Source organism: Dipodomys merriami, unplaced genomic scaffold (assembly GCF_024711535.1).
Source record: "Dipodomys merriami isolate MVZ:Mamm:240054 unplaced genomic scaffold, mDipMer1.0.p SCAF_20, whole genome shotgun sequence".
NCBI classification, from domain to species: Eukaryota; Metazoa; Chordata; class Mammalia; order Rodentia; family Heteromyidae; genus Dipodomys; species Dipodomys merriami.
Window position 1 is genome coordinate 3,893,412 of NW_027203382.1, and position 17,758 is coordinate 3,911,169.

Below are 17,758 nucleotides of genomic sequence, written 5' to 3' on the forward strand. Positions count from 1 at the left end.
TGTATCTAGCAAGAACAAGTACCTGAGATTAAAGTTCAGTACCCCCAAAAGAGAAAAGTCTTACCATAAATATATCTTTGTCAATTCATATAGACCTAATAGGCTGAGATATTACATGCAATTCTAATCATTGGAATGAAACTAAATCTGTCATTATCAAGCATTACCTAGAGAAACTTAATAAAATCCTTTAAGAAGACATAGTTATATGTCTTTTAATATCTGAATTTTAATATCTGAGTTTCTTTTTTATATAAAGGCCAAACTCATACTTTTTTCATAATGTTAACTTTTAATGTTTCATATTTTAAAAATCTACATAGATATATTTATGTATGAGAAATATTACTTATATGTAATATAGATTTCAAGCTAATGAGGTGATAAGTTCTCTTTCTTATTGTCATAAGTATATCATTTTAGGAAGGCTACACTTTCCTTTCAGTAAACCCAACCAAAAATTGTAGATGTAAAGGCTGTAGTGAAAAGCGGAACATTTTCCAAGGTCATAGGATGTAGTAGGCAATTATACTGTGGCATTCACCAGAATTTCAGTGTTTGATCCTTTAACCTAGTGAAGGTTGTCACCATGGATTTCTCTTTGCCCTCTATAACAGAAAAGAAGAAAGTTAGCATGGAAGCACATTTTGAGCAGTTGTGGTAGATTAAAGTAGTCTGGCCTATGTGAGATTATAAAAGTACTATATTTTTGTCAATTTGTTTTTAAATGAGCAAATAATAGATAAGTTAAATTGTAAGGGCAGCTTGTTTCTAGTTTTGAAACTTTATAACTTCTTCTGCAGCATTACTTACTGAATATGGATTAGGATAGTGAAGGAGTATATGAAATATTTGAAATCACTGAATTGATATGATAAAATACCTTGTCAAAACTAACAATTTTAGTACTTTTGTGCCTAATATTTTCAGACATACTACAATTGTTCCTGTATTGGAAGGAAGTTAGAAATTGCATCTACTGCAGAAAGTTTTAGCTTTGAAGCTAAAGCTGGAAAATGTGCAACTAAGTGTACACATTTGCCCATATTTCTTGGCATTTTCTTCACTACAGTGATTTTTACCTTCATGGCTGGTACTCCTATAACCGTGTCTATATTAAGGTATGTATTATATTGCCAAATTTGCAAACTCTAAGACAACATGTTCAATGATGGGAATACGGCCTCAAAGGTTCAGCTGGGTCACAAATTGATTACTGGGTTCAAGTAAATTTATTCCTAAAGATGTCATGAGCTCTGTGGCATTGGATGAGTTATTCAGGTAAATAGGAAGTAAATGAGATCATATATGAGTAGGTGTCTTAGCACTTTTCTGCTTGGCATATACCTGGTGTTACTTTAAGTTTCTTTGCTTGTTTCATGAAGCCTTCAGTTGTGAACTGGAGATCTGTTAAATTATATTTAGGAACAGACCATTGTGCCAGATTCCAAAGCACATGTATTCTGCCTTAAGAATATTTCTGTCACCTGGATGCTAGCCAGAGTTTGGGACTTTGTGTTACTCGCTTCCTTCCACATTCTTTGCAAAGATATTTCCCACTTGCCCTTCCAGACTCCCTAGTCTGTGTCTTTTCTAACAGATGTACGCTTTTCCCTTGTCAGTACTTCGCTTCTTAATATTTACTCATCTTTTCATCTAATTTTTGATAAATGGAAGATTTATGTTTTCATGGTATAATGTTACTTTAATTTTTTCCAACTTAATTGATATTGGCAAATAAAATTTATGTATATTTAAAGTGTATAATGCAATATTTTGAAATCCACAGATATTATGAACTGATTACCATAATCAAACTTGTGTATATATCCATGACTTTGCAGTTGTGGGTATGTGTGTGTGAGTGTGTGTGTGTGTGTGTGTGTGTTGTGTATTTGGTGAGAAAATTTACAATCTACCCACCATAAAATATATCCATGACTTTACAGTTGTGGGTATGTGTGTGAGTGGTGTGAGTGTGTGTGTCTGTGTGTGTGTGTGTGTGTGTGTGTTTGTGTATTTGGTGAGAAAATTTACAATCTACCCACCATAAAATTTAAGTATACAATACAGTATTATTAGCTACAAACACCATGCTGTGCAGTCTGTCCTAGAATTTACTCTGCATAATTAAAACTTTGCATCCTTTGACCAAATCATCCCATTTCCTTACCGTCAGCCTTCCACAATTACCATTCTACCCTCTACTTCTCTGTGATTGTCTTTTTTGGTATCCAGATATGATTGAGATTGTACAGTAATTGTTTTTTGTCTAGTTTATCCCAGTTGACATCAAGTCCTCTTAAGTTCATTCATGTCACATATAGAAGAATTTCTTTTCTTTCTGAGACAGAGACAGAGTGGTGCTATACTCCTCCTTTGTCTATTCTTCACTGATTGACACTGAGGTGGATTCCATCTTTATAAACAATTGAGAATAATACTTCAATGAACACAGAAGTACAAAATTGATTTGACATTCTGATTTCATTTCTCCAACTATCCAGAACTGAAGATTGCTTGGGCCCGTGTTAATTCTTGTTTTATTTTAATCATTTGAGGAACCTTTATTCTACTCACTGTAATGTATGTGCCAATTTACTTTCCTCCCCAGGACTTACCCTTGTATCCTTGCCAACATTTTTGTCTTTTGTCTTTATTTCAATAGCCAATACTAACAGGTGTGAGGTGGTATCTTATTTTGGTTTTGATGTATATTCACCTGATGCCTAGTAATTTGAAGCATTTTTTTTTGTTTTCACATTGGTATGTCTTTCTTTGAAAAATGACTATTGAAATCTTTTACTTATTTTGAAAATTAGAGTTTTTTTCTCTTTACTATGCTGTTTAATTTTCAGATTTCTTTTGGATATTAACTCCTGTCAGTTGTATGGTTTGCTGTTGTTTTTAAATATCTCTAGGTTTTCTACATTGATGGATTGTTTTGGTAAAAAAGCATTGTAGTTTGATGGAATACTATTTATCTATTTTTGCCTTTATTGCCTGTACTTGTGATGTCATAACTGAAAAGTCATATTCCAAACTAATGACAAGGAACTTTTATGTTTTAAGACTTTAGTTCATTCTAAATGGACTTTTTCTCCACCCCCACCCCCTTTTTTGTTTGTTTGAGCAGGGTGCCACTATAAGCCCAGGCTTGCCTTCAACACCTGATCCTCTTACCTCAGCCTCTCAAAGCTGGGATTATAACTCTGCACCATTATGTGGGTTTTAATGGAATTCTGTGTGTCGTCTTTGATAAGGGCTCTATTTCATTCCTTTGAATGCGAATATCCAGTTATCCTAACATAATTTACTGAAAAAAACTCTTTCTGCTGTCTGTTCTTGACAAGCTTGCTTGTCAAAGATCAATTAACAACAAACATGGAGATTTATTTCAGGGTGTTCTGTTCTGCTTCATTGATCTGTATATATATATATATATATATATATATATATATATATATATATATAATCAGTATCATATTACTTTGATGATTGCAGCATCATACTAAATTTTCAAATCAGATTGTGTGTCTTTAGCTTTGTTCTGCTCAAAATTGATTTCTCTGTTCTGGGTCTTTTGTAGTACTATTTGAGTTTTAAGAGTTTTCTGTTTCTGCAAAACTTAATATTTGTTAAGTGGCATATATTAAATTGTACATAGAACAGTTTTGTCATAATATTTACATACTTACTTGATAACAATCACTCCCTCTCTTATTCATTCTTATTCCTATCTTCTCCATCCATCTTTTCCTTTCCTTTTCTATTTTCCTAGAAGATGTGTTCTGACTTCCAGATTCTGGTGTGTTTGGTTTTAATTTGCTATCCTTTAGCTTCCATAAATGAGAGAAAATATGCTATTACTGTGTGATTAATTTCACTTCTTTCATTCATTATCCCACATATTTCATTTTGACATGGATTTTTGGATATCTGTAAATTATTTCATATATGGATTTTTAAATAATCTTATTTGATGTTGTTTGTTGTTCCAATTTGTGAACATAGGATATCTGTCCATGTATTTGTGTTCTCCAAAGCATTTTTATTTTTATTTCAAAGTTGATTTCAAAGGATTTTACTTTTAAATGCTATTACAAAAGAGATTCTTTTCTATTTATCTTTTTGGATAATTCAGTTGGAGAAATGCAACTGATTTTTTTAAATGTTGATATTTTTCCTGCTGAACTTTAAATGAATTTAGATTAATTTGTTCTCATTCTAATAGTTTGTGGTAGAGACTTTAAACTTTCTGATAAAGTGCCATTGTCTGCAAAAACAAGAGGGATTTACTTCTTTCTAATTTGCAGGCCATTTTTTTCTTCTTCCCTAATTATTCTAGTTATGAGTTTGAATGTTGAAAAGAAGTTCTGAGGAAATCCTTTCCCCCTCCCCACCTGCTGATCTCAGAAGAAAGGCTTTCAGCTATTCCCTACTGAAAATGTTTCTGTAACACTGTCATATGTGGTCTTTTTATGTTGGAGTCTATTTTTTAGTACCTATTTCTTAGTACCTATTTGGCTGAGTTGTTTAATGAGAAATAAGTCTTGTTAATAAATGTCTTTTTTTTTCTACGAATTTTGTTAAAACTCTTAGGGAGTATGACTTTGGTATTATCTGTAATATTTTAGTTCTGATAACATTTTTTCTTTTTTTTTTTTGTTTTAACTTTTTTGTTTTTTTTGGGTCAGGTCGTGGGGCCTGAACTCTGGGCCTGGGCACTGTCCCTCAGCTCTTCAGTTCAAGGCTAGCGCTCTACCACTTGAGCCACAGCACCACTTCCGGCTTTTTTCTTTTTGCTTATGTGGTGCTAAGGAATCAAACCCAGGACCTCATCCATGCAAGGCAAGCGCTCTACCACTGAGCCATCTTCCCAGCCCTTTTGTTTAATTTTATTGTAAATTTTTTTTTTATAATTTCTGAATGGTTAAACTATGCATGAGACCTTACAATAAATTATTTATTTCATATGAACAACATTTACTTTAATATAGAAATGCTAAATTGATATAAGTATGTTAAAAAAATATGAGCATGCAATATAACCTCATTTGTGTTTAATATTTCCAGGTGTGTTAATCAAAGGCAAAGGTCTCTAGCACTTGGAATACAATTCATGTTGCTTCGATTATTGGGTATGCCATTTCAAATAATTTATTGGAAACGGTTTGTTATTCTGTTTTGTTGGTGTTACTAATTTGTTCAGATATAGTACATGTAAAGAAAATAAAGAAAACTACATAATTGTTCAAGATGTACATATCACATGAAATTATAATGATTATATTTCCATTTTCCTGATTTACTAATCATTGTTAAAAAGTATATATGATTTATTTGAAATATATAATATGACCATCCACATATAATTTCTTTCTTCCATACTTTTATCACCATTTAGGATACCACCATGTTGCACTGCCAATGAAAGACAATAAGATGAAATATTTCAAAAGTAAATGAAATCAAGATATTGTGTCTAGTTAAGAATTGCTGGCCTGTCGTAATGACTCAATCCAGTAATACTAGCTATTTTGGAGGTAGAGATTAGAGGATTGCATTTTGAGGCAAGTTGGGGCAGTTTAGAGAATAAAGAGAGTTCATGAAAATCCATCTCAACCAATGTCTAGTTGCACTCGTATATGCTTGTTTTCTTAGTGAGGTGAGGAAGCATCAACAGAAAAGTTGACTAAGTCATAAGTCATAAGTCAAGGCTGATTAAGACATAAAAAGAGATCTCTTCTCACAAAATAATCAATGCAAAATGAGCAGCTCATTTGGTAGATGGCCTGCCTAGAAGGCAAGAGGTCCTGAGTTCAAGTCCCAGTACTACAAAAAAAAATATTGGAAGAATTTATAACAGAAAACTTACAATGTAACAGATATGAGGATTTTACTTTATTAATTTTTATTTTTATTTTTGTCAGTCCTGGTGCTTGAACTCAGGGCCTGGGCACTGTCCCTGAGCTTTTGCCCAAGGCTAGCACTATACCACTTGAGCCACAGAGCCACTTCCAGCTTTTTCTGTATATATGGTATGATGAATCAAACCTAGGACTTCATGAATGCTAGGCAAGCACTCTACCACTAAGCCACATTCCCAGCCCTATATGAGGATTTTAAAGAAATTAATATTATAAATTTAATGTTGAGATTTTTATTAAAATAAAAAGAACATTAGTGATCATGTAGTCTACTTTCTTACTTTTCAAATGAGAAAATGAATTCCCTCAAAATTCAAGGTTCTGCTGAAAGTTACACAATTAACTGTGGTAGAAAGGAGGTTAGAAAATGATCCCTCACAGTAAAGTGCACTGTGGTGTATGTGTGTGTGTGTGTGGGTGGGGGTGTGTGGGTGGGTGTGTATGCTAGTCTTGGGGCTTGAACTCATGGCCTAGGTTTTTTGTATTTTTTTTTTTTTTTAGTCGGTTGTGGGGCTTGACCTCGGCCTGGGCGTTGTCTCTGACTTCTTCAGCTCAAGGCGAGCACTGTACCCCTTTGAACCACAACACCACTTCTGGCTTTCTGGTGGTTAATTGGAGATAAGCATCTCAACAGACTTTTCCTTGCCTGGCTTTGAACCTCAATCCTCAGATCTCAGCCTCCTGAGAGGCAAGGATTAGAGGCGTGAGCCCCCAGCGCCCGGCAGCATAGGTGTTTTTCCTGAGCTTTTTTGCTCAAGGCTAGTGCTCTGCTACTTGAGCCATAGTTCCACTTTTGCCTTAAATTTGTTTTTTATAGGTAGTTGATTGTAGGTATTAGTCTTACGGAATTTCCTGCCTGGACTGGCTTCATATTGCAATCTTCAGATCTCAGCTTCCTGAGTATCTAGGATTACTGATGTAAGACACTGGTCCCTCGCCAGTTAAGTGCACTTTTTAACTTGCCCCACTATAGATTATAAAACAGATGAGTATTTCTAAGAAATACTACCTTAAAAAATATATTCGATTTGTGACAGGTGGAAGTGACTTATGTACAGCCATCCTTCCTATACATTAAAGCATGTCTAGATCATATAGATAAAACAAGAGAAATGCTTTGAAAATAATTGTTAAACTAAATTATTTAGGGAAGAGTGACAAGAAAAATAAGAGTTTTGAAATACATAGTATAAATGATTTTCTTTTGTAATATTGTAAATTTGCATTTGGTTGCATCTTTTAATATGGACCCTGCAGAGATTAATAGTATTGGAAGTTTAGAGCTTCATGGTTTCCAAGATGTATATGTGTTCACATGAATGCACAGGAGTAGGTATATTCGTTTGACTAAATATGTGCACAGACATACATCTTGTTATACACACACATTCATTTTAACTTGTATACACATGCCCCCATTAATGTATATGTCTGCACAGACAAGACCATATACTATAGTTTTGAGGACTCACATGTGCATCTAACATAATTTATCTTGATTTTTAAAATAGTAGCTTGTTTCAAAGATATATTAATAATGGGTAAAAAACAATAAATAACTGTAGTGATCAATAAGCATAATTACATTTTCCAAAATAACAAATACAGTAAGATCCTTATTAAATTAAAACAATATATCTAGAGATTTCTATTAAAATCCTTTTTTGAGCTGGTTAGAAACATAATTATATGTTATTATTTTAAATATTACATCCAGCTTCTTTATATGTCTTTGACATGTACGTGATTTGGTTAATTTGCATGTGGTAAGGCTAATGACTATTTTTATCTATAAGGATATACATGTTACTATAGTTTTAAAAGCCTGTGATAATAAGCCATGATCTCCAACCATTTTTATTTTGTCCCTAATTCTTTTAGGCACAATACCTGGACCAATTATATTTGGTGTGACAATAGACAGCACATGTATTCTCTGGGATGTAAATGAATGTGGCACTAGAGGAGCTTGTTGGATTTATGATAACATCAGGATGGCCCATATGCTAGTAGCCATAAGTAAGTGACATCTTGATCATTTTAAGGGTATGGATGAGACATTTCATTAGCTATTGGTTGCTTTGTCAGTTACTTTGGAATGTTCAGCAACATTCCACTAAAAACTTGGGGAAAGAAAAGAAATACTGGGAGTGGTGTCTCACGCCTGTAATCCTAGCTACTCAGGAAGTCGAGATCTGAGGATTGTGGTTCAAAGCCAGCCCAGGCAGGAAAGTCTGTGAGACTCTTATCCCCAATAAATCACTCAGAAAATTGGAAGTGGTGCTGTGGCTGCAGCAGTGCTTGCCTTGAGCTGAAGAGTGGTAGAGTGGTAGAGTGCTTGCCTTGAGCTGAAGAGCTGAGATACAGTGCCCAGTTCAGAGCTCAAGCCCCACGACTGACAAAAAAAAAAGAAAAAGAATGAAAAAAAAGAAAAGATAAGAATGAAAAAAAAGACAACAGAGCAAGCAAATCATCTCCTGGGTATAGTCAGTACTTAGTAGCAGGTTAAAAGTTAACATTGAAGGCTAGACATTGGTAAGTCATCTGTAATCTTAGCTACTCACAAGAATGACACCTGAAGGATCTAAGTACAAAGGCTGTCTGGGAAGGACTGAAGGCATGGATCAAATGAGAGAAACTACTAGGTAAGCAAGTGCAATACCCTGAACTCTGTCTCCGCACCCCCTAAAAAATTAAATTAACATCTAACTGGACAATGGGGGCTCATGCCGGTAATCCTAGCTACTTAGGAGGAGATTGCACTTTGAAACCAGCCTGAGCTGGAAAGTCCCTGAGACTTTTATCCTCCTCTTCCCCCCCAAAAAAAGGCCAGAAGTGGAAAATAGAGCTGTGGCTCAGGTGGTAGAGCACTAGCCTTGAGCAAAAAACTCAGCGCGCACACACACACACACACACACACACACACACACACACACTATTTAAAATCTTTAAAGCAATCTTAAGAAATTAGAGTATGTACATATAGAGAAGTTTTTGATATGTACACCCTGTAGTTTTTACTGCTGTCATGAGGAAACATATATCATGACTAGCTTCTTCTTGTGTGCTTAAAATGAGTATACTATTATATTCAATTTTTTGAGAAATACTGGAGAAATAAATATATAAATTCAGAAAATCAAGAGCATAAATATTGACAAAAACATACCAAATAGCCACCATCATTTACCACTTTTTATTGAACCCATTCATGTTTAAGATTTATTTAGTAGATTGGTTTATATTTATGTTTTGCCAACAATGAACATGAGAATTTTACCTTCCAAAAGATGTTACACATCTATACACTTTTCAAACTAAGCCAACAAAAAACATTAACTGTTTTATGTAGGTAACTAATCCTTCTACAAATCTAGTAAAGTTTAGACCAATGAGCATTCATATTTTTCAAATGCATACCTTTTACATAAAAATATCAATGACTAACAAATATGATTCAGGAATTAGAAAAAAATGGCCTGTGAGATCACGTTTAATTTTAATAACATTTATTAAATACTTAGTACTGGAACTCATTTGTGTTCACATGGCTGAGTTTAAAATCAGTTATGAAAACAAAAAAATCAGTTATGAAATAACTTTTAATGCTCCGTATTTTTAGCTAACATAGGAGAGAAATTTGCTTAAATATTCAACATGATATATTCCCAAAGGGTTTCTTCTGCTTTTAAAATTACTTTTCCCCCAAACTTTTACCTATTTTTTAATATTATGTTCCATTTTGAATATTAGAATTCTTCAAGTTATTCAAGTTCAAGGACGACATAAACTATTTTATCATTATCATTTAGCTCTTTGTAAGTTTTTTGAATATAGTAGTATATTAAATGAAGTATGTTAGGGGCTGAGAATGTGGCTCAGTGGTAGAGCACTTGCCTTGCATGCCTGAGGCCTTGGGTTCGATTCCCCAGCACCATATAAGCAAAAGGAAAAGGGCCAGGGGTGGTGCTGTGGCTCAAGTGGTGGAGCGCTAGCCTTGGGCTGAAGAGCTGAGGGACAGCGCTCAGGCCCAGAGTTCAGGCCCCACGACTGGACCAAAAAAAAAAAAAATGAAGTATGTTAAATGAAATATAGTATTATGTTAAAAATGAAGTATGGGGGCTGGGAAGGTGGCTCAGTGACAGAGCGCTTGCCTTGCATGCCTGAGGCCCTGGGTTTGATTCCTCAGCACCACATAAGCAAAAAGAAAAAAGCCAGAAGTGGCGCTGTGGCTCAAGTGGTAGAGTGCTAGCCTTGAGCTGAAGAGCTGAGGGACAGCGCCCAGGCCCAGACCGGACCCCCCCCCCCCCAAAAAAAAAATGAAGTATGGGGCAATGCTGTACTCTCAGCCTTTGTCAGGCTTGGGTAGATGGATCATGAGTTTAAGACCAGCTTGTATCACTATAGTAAAACCTTGTTTCCAAATAAAAGGGATAAAAGGGAATGAAACATGGATTTATTTAATCCTTCTCTAGAGTATATTTTTATTGTTTATAAAGAAAAGAAATGCTAGTTCATATTGAACTGTGTTTTTTCCTTTCTTTTCTTTTTTTTTGGGGGGGGTCCGGTCGTGGGGCCTGAACTCTGGGCCTGGGTGCTGTCCCTCAGCTCTTCAGCTCAAGGCTAGCGCTCTACCACTTGATCCACAGCGCCACTTCTGGCTTTTTTCTTTTTGCTTATGTGGTGCTGAGGAATCAAATCCAGGGCCTCACGCATGCAAGGCAAGCGCTCTGCCACTGAGCCACCTTCCCAGCCCTGAACTTGTGTGTGTTTTTTCTTATGACTGTGTGTGTGTGTGTGTGTGCACACATGTGCGTGTGCACGCTGGTCATAGGGTATGAATTTAAAGCCTGAGCACAGTCCCTGAGCTTTTTTACCCTGTACCACTTTAGTCACATGAGCTCCTTCTCTGGCTTGTTAGTGGGGTCATTAGAGATAAGCATTTCATCAACTTTCTTGGTGGGTTAGATTGGAACATCAATTCTCAAATCTCAGCCTCCTCAAGTATTTAGGATTATAGGCCTGAGCACCTGTAGCCAGATCAGTTTTTCTTGTTATTGTTGTTGTTGGGGTCTTTTTGAGTGAACATCTTTATACAGCCTGGAACTTACTGTGTAGTCTAGGCTAACCTCAAATTCTAGATTCTCTTTCCTCAGCTTTTGGAGATCTGATATTAAATTCACAATCCACCATTTCCAACCTCCTGAATATTTAAAATTTTGAAAGCATAGAAGTATAATGCCATATAATTTTCTTCACTGTGGTGACTTTCTTTGTATGCAGAAATTCTCAAGTTTGGAAATAACTAAAAGCCCCATTTTTTATTACTTATTGTTAAGGTGATAAACAGAAGTGTTATAGTTACATAAGGTAATGAGTACATTTCTTTTTGGACAATGTCACCCCTTCCCTCATTTCTCCTGCTTTCCCCTCCCCATGCCCCATGTCCCTCCCTCCCAAGTTGTAAAGTTCATTTCCACCATAGTGTCTCATGAGTATCATTGTTATATTAGATCATTCTTTGTCCTGCCGTTTCTGTGATTTCCTTTCCCTTCAATGGATCAGATAAACATATACAAGACAAAGTGTGCAGAAAACTAAAAATAAAACAAACATTAGAAATAACTGCAAACAGAATATAATAAGAAGCACTTGTTTCCAATTCTTGGAGTTCACTTTGATATACTTCATTATGTATGGCTATATGTACTTAATGACTGGGCTATTGTGATACCCTGCTAAGAATATCATGGATATATTCTAGTTATTACAAATGAAGGAAACCATGCAACCTATATTTCTTTAGGTCTGGTTTGCTTCGCTTAATATAATTTTTTCCAGATTTTTCCATTTCCTTACAAATGGAGCAATGTTATGCTTTCTGATGGATACATAGTATATCTCAGATATTCTTGATCTATTCTTTCACTGAGGGAAGGCCCAAATTCATGACTGATTTTTATTTTTGCATTTAGGTGTTACTTGTAAAATTATCACCATTTTCTTCAATGGACTGGCAATCTTTTTGTATAAACCACCACCCTCAGGCACAGATGTATCTTTTCAAAGTCAGAATGCAGTTGTGACCACTGTTTCAGTAGACCAGGATCTGAACAAAGCAGAAAATGAAGAGGACAAGCTAGAGGACAAGCCTCAGAAGTGACATCTGTCTCACAGAGTGCCATGACAGCATTGTATAAATCCAATATGGACGATGATGTTTTAAAAATGAATGGTTTGTTATCCAGTATGTTTGTTGTACATGTATCTTCTTTTGTCTTAATGCAAGAAACAAACCTGTGTTATCGATGCCAACTGAAAGCCTAAACACACACACACACACACACACACACACACACACACACACAGGCTCACCTGTTTCCCATTGTCTATGCATGCAAGTCCCAACTATTTACAAGAAAAGTAGCCAATGATGAGTTAATAGTTTACATTAAAGAAACACAGAGATGAAGCTGGATGTGGTGATACCCATAACCCCAGTGAGTTCAAGGTAAGCCTGTTTCAAAACAAAACAAAAACTTAAAGACAAACTGATGTTTTATATTTTTTTAATACAACTTGTTGCATTTTAAATATTGTTGATGAAACATTTGCTCTTACATGGAAAATTTATGATATAAAAATATTAAAACAAATTTGTGCAATGATTTCTGGGCCTTACTGGAAGCTTGTGAATTTAAAGGCAGCTTTATCATATAATTTGTTTTAAAATTATATCTACTGGTCTGGATTTTATTTATTACTATGTTATTGAACTAGGAGAATGGACACTAGCAGTTTTCTCTGTGGCTCCCTAGATAGTTTATTTTACATTGAATACACATATTTTCACTTCAAGGACCCAGGAAGCAATTTGTTGATATTGCTGAATTTTAACACTTAACTTTTTGTGATTCCATGATGGTATTATTCAGTAACATCCATTCCAGATGAAAGAACCAACTTCAATAATGGAAAGTGCCAATTAGACATGGCAATGTTCCTTGATTCATCTTGGCCAGTGTTGGTATGCTGAATTCTTTATTTTTTTTTTAATTTTAAAAACTGATTACCCAGTACATTACTTAGAGCACTTAAAAACAGTACTTTGAATATAGCAGACAACTATTATTATTTGATTGAGGCATTAAAACCTACTCTGATGAATTTATTCATCTTTTCATAGACCTGATAACATTATAGATAAACCCCTACTGTGCTTAGGTCAGATTTATGGCTGTCTTACTCATGATATAGAAGAAATAGAACATTGAGCATCAGTAAAAATAACTTAATGTTGTTAAAATTTTTTGCTGAATTTATCTAGCATGTGTGAGGTCCTAAATTCAGTCCTCAGCACAGCAAAGAAAAGGAAAGGAAAAGAAAGGAAAGGAAAATAAAGGAAGAAGGGAAGAAAAGAAAGGAAGGTAGGAAGAAAGAAAAATAGATTGTTACATTTTTTTCTGGGATGGGGGATTTTTCTTTTAATGCTATAGACCGAGCTTGGGACCTTAAATTTGGTACTCTACCACTTGAGCTCAAAGTGTCTGGTTTTCCCTACTTCCTTCTCCTAGTTTAATACTTTCCATGAAGAGATTTACACACACTGTAATCAGGACAACAGAAGTGAGGTAATGACTTGGCTGGAAGTCAGGAGCTGAAGCACTAGAAACAGAATTTAAGATGCCATCAGGAGTAACCTGCAGTCAATGACTTTCAAGAACCTAGTAGGTTCTATAAACTGAGCTTCAAGAAGGAAGATTGAGGTAAGAGTTGGTCTAGCAAGTACCCTTGAATATTAAATGAGAAGAGCAGTGGGTCAGAAATCAAGTGTGTGTGTGTGTGTGTGTGTGTGTGTGTGTGTGTGTGTGTGTGTGTGATACTGGAGATTGAATTCAGGGCCTCACACTTGATAGGCAAGCACTTGAACTACACCTATAGTCTAATCCAGGGACATTTACACAGCAAAAAAGCCAGAATAAAGCCAAATTTAGCAACCAAAGGGACAATGAAAGGTATGCAGGGGAATAAACACATGATACCTCAATGGAGAATCTTCCTCCCACTCAGCCAGGCACATTTTCAGTGCCACTAGTTGGGACCAAAGTTAAATGGAGCATTAGACTTTTTGTCACAAAAGTAGAAGTTGAGGACTGAAGGAAGACTTTCAGAGCTGTAAACAAACAGCAAATCTTGAAACACTCATTGACAAAGATGAGAAATGAGAACAAGAAAAGGAACAGTTATCTACAAAAAATAGAAAGAAGGGAAAAAGAGTTATTTCCAGCCTAGAAAGAGTTTAATAAACAACTGACTAAATAATAGGCATTCATAAAGATTCTTAGTTACCAAGGGCTATATTGTGTTCAGTATGCTTGGTTTTATAAAATGATATAGATATTTTATGAACTTTTTAGTGAAGATAGCTAAAGGGAAACAACAGTTTTGACACTTAAAATGAATTAGGCTGTCTTATTTATAGAATAAAGACTTGTAAAGAATACTTCTTTTATGGATATAGGATAGGGTGATACAGAGAGTACTATAATTTATAATCATTGTTTTTACTTTGATCATATGGGTTGGTATGTTGCCTTTAGCATAAATTGTGGTTTTCACAATTTATGTTATAAAATAAGCTTGAACTTACAAGCTAACATATTGTAATTTTGTGCATATTTGAATATATACCTTAAAGCTTTAAACATTTTAATTTTTGAATTGCTGGATACAAATGTAAAAACTCTTACACATAGCAAAAGCTATATACATTGGACTTTACTATGTAAATTGGGGAGAATTCTAGATATATTTTGTTTCAAGTATTTTTGTTGTAAACAATTATGCAAAAAATATATATAAATACTTTAAAAATTAAATCAGTATGTTTTTATTACATTGTATTAAGTGTTTGACTTTTTTGGTCAGCTTTCCATCATTGTGACAAATTATTTGAGGAAAAACAACTTGATAGGAAAAATGTATTTTGTCTCTTGATCTCAAAATATTAGTTTGGTCTCTTTGCTGCATTGCTTTGGATCTATGTTGAAGCGGTGTAGCTTGGTGGCTCACTTCATGGTGACCAGGAAGCAGAGAGAAGATGGGGGTGGGGTCCCAATATCTCCTTGAAGGACATGCCTGCAATGACCTTCCTTCAAGTAGGCCCACCGCATGTCTCAACAGCACCACCATGTGGGGACCAAATCTTAACACCTGATGAGCCTTCAAGGGACATTCCAGGTCCATACTTGTACTGACATACCATTAACAGAGTTTTGAATGTAGATTGTGTCTATTTGTGAATGCAAGCACGTTTTATAAATGGGAAAATTGATGTACATTAAAACTTGATGAATATAAAATAGTCCAGTAGTTTTGGTATTACAACTAATTTATTTAATTTGAGGTAAGCCACGTACATTACAAAGCATGTATTAACAGAATGCTTTTCTGTTACTGTTTTTATGTATGAAAACCATATGCTTGGCACATAAGATTTAAGCTACATGTTGCAGGACCTGATGATTAAGCATGGGAAATGACATAGAGTAAGAAAATAACAAAAACTCAAATCAGTATATTTTCTGTTCTTAGCTTAGCAATGGTATATTTTCCTGTATAGGGCATTCTATGGGTCATACTACCTTGGTAATCTTAAATTAAGTCTGCAAAGGACTTTCTAAGTTGGGGAACAAAGAGCTATGACACCTTTCTAATATCCAAAACCACTATATATCTGTGAAATCTAAGAAAATTGACAAGAGGAAAGAAAGAAGGTACTACAAAGTGGATATCAAAGTAGCAATGAGGAAGGTGGCTCAGTGGTAGAGTGATTGCCTCACATGCATGAGGCCCTGGGTTCGATTCCTCAGCACCACATATGCAGAAAAGGCTGGAAGTGGCGCTGTGGCTCGTGGTAGAGTGCTAGCCTTGAGCTGAAGAGCTGAGGCCCAGAGTTCAGGTCCCATGACTGACCAAATAAACAAACAAACAAAAACCAAGGTAGCAATGAGGTAAAAATAAAGCCCTTCCTAATTTTCATCTTGTGAGTTCTACCTTCTTGAATGAGCTATTTAGAATATTAGCCTTTTTTTATTTATTGTGATTGAGGTATATTTCTTCTGCTGAAACCAATGTAAAACCTTTTTCCTTCTTGAAGTTCACTACCCAGAGTTTGGGTTGAATGGCTGGCAACAGTGACTGCAATTTAAGTGATCCCTGGAACTTTTAAAGCTAACATTCTTGAAGCCTCACACAAGACTAACTAAATTTCTAGTCAGTCTTTTTATTGTTGCTGGAGACAGGGACTCAAACTCAGTATCTGATGTTTTTGCTTACTGGCTGGTGTTCTTCCACCTGATCTATGCCTCCAAACCCAGTAGCAAATAAAGTCAGGATTGAAAACTGCTACATATCAGTGAACACATCATAGAAAATGGGGGCGGGGGTGTGAATCACCTTTTATTTCTGGTAATCTAGTCATGACTTATTTCAGATTTTGATGTTTGAGAGAATAAAAATGTACTTGATTTTTTTTATTGCACCTATAGAACTGTTTGAGGAGATGCAAAACGTAATGAAGTAATAGGGTCATTTTGAGGTTTGAGATATTACTTGGGTTTCTCCTGAAAATATGGAAGCTTGTTGAGTTAGAGAAGAAGGAGTATTACAAAGCTGGAAAGCAGCAGAGTCAAATGAACCCACTGTTAAATTTTCCTCATGACTCATACCTTCAAAAAAAAAACACAAAAATTAGGGAGCAAATTCTGTCTTGTATTGCATTAGTGAGTAACTTCTCTAATTTTCTGTAATTATATGGATACAACAGTATAGAATATTCCAGAGCTCTAGGAGTTGCTGAGTTGATCACATTGAATCATGTTTTGATGGTAGTGTTATCAGAAATTCTGATAAGGAAATTAGGGTAGACTTGAATTCACTAAAACCAGTCATAAATTGTCCTGATACATGCTCTATCCCCGAACTCTTTAAATAACAGAGAAACAACTGACCTATCTGGGAAGCCCAGTGACAGAACACTCTGCTTTCTGCTAGTTAACAAAACCAAAAGCTGCACAAGGAAAAAAAAAAAAAAACCCACAATGTCAAATGTGTCTGCTTTTGTTTTCCTTGCTCCTCCTCTTTTCCTTGTCTTATATGTATCTTGTTTTTGTCTTAGATAAAAGCAAACTATTATTAGCTTTCCTGTCATATAAGTAAATGAAAATTGCCAAGGTAATTTAAGGCTCTGAAAATTATAAGCAGCAAAAACTGATGACAAAAACAGCTTCCAGCTGGGCACTGGTGGCTCTTGCCTGAGATCCTAGCTACTCAGGAGGCTAGAACTGAAGATCATGGTTTAAAGCCAGCCTGAGCAACAAATTCTGTGAGACTCATATCTCCAATTAACCACTAGAAAACTGGATGTGGTGCTGTGGCTCAAGTGGTAAAGTGTTCTCCTTGAACTGAAGGGTTCAGGGACAGCACCCAGGCTCAGAGTTTAAGCCCCACGACTGAAACAAACAACAGCAACAAAAACAAAACAAAACAGTTTTCATAATAGTTTAGTTAAGATCAGGTAATTGAAGTGATAATGAGGTAAGTGTCAGCTCTTGCTTACTTCTCCAGCATGGAGAAATGTGTTAGAGGTACTGCATATGAGAAAAATAACCCCACAAAAATTAAGCTGTTAAGGCAACAATGTCATCTGAGCTAGCATTTCATATTAGTGACTTGAAAGACTGAAATTTACTTTTCTACTAGAATGTGTTGAAGTTACTTGTCAGTTAAGAAAAACACAAGAGTTTTTATTTATGGCTATTAGGCAG

The 17,758-nt window shown here is 35.3% G+C and overlaps 1 protein-coding gene across 2 annotated transcripts in view; it reads left to right on the forward strand.

Annotated features, from left to right (window-relative positions):
• Positions 1–15,250, forward strand: part of Slco4c1 (solute carrier organic anion transporter family member 4C1) — a 56,905-nt gene extending 41,655 nt beyond the window's left edge. The window contains exons 10-14 of one of the 2 annotated variants that reach the window (XR_011373718.1): positions 931–1,121; positions 5,077–5,141; positions 7,812–7,949; positions 11,906–13,357; positions 13,505–15,250. Coding sequence is in view for 1 of the 2 variants with exons in the window: in XM_070031015.1 (XP_069887116.1) it covers positions 931–1,121; positions 5,077–5,141; positions 7,812–7,949; positions 11,906–12,093 (582 nt within the window). In the remaining variant the exon portion in view is untranslated. Of the gene's footprint in view, positions 1–930; positions 1,122–5,076; positions 5,142–7,811; positions 7,950–11,905 lie in introns of both variants that reach the window. The other variant, XM_070031015.1, reaches the window with a different exon arrangement.
• Positions 15,251–17,758: the final 2,508 nt, after the last annotated feature.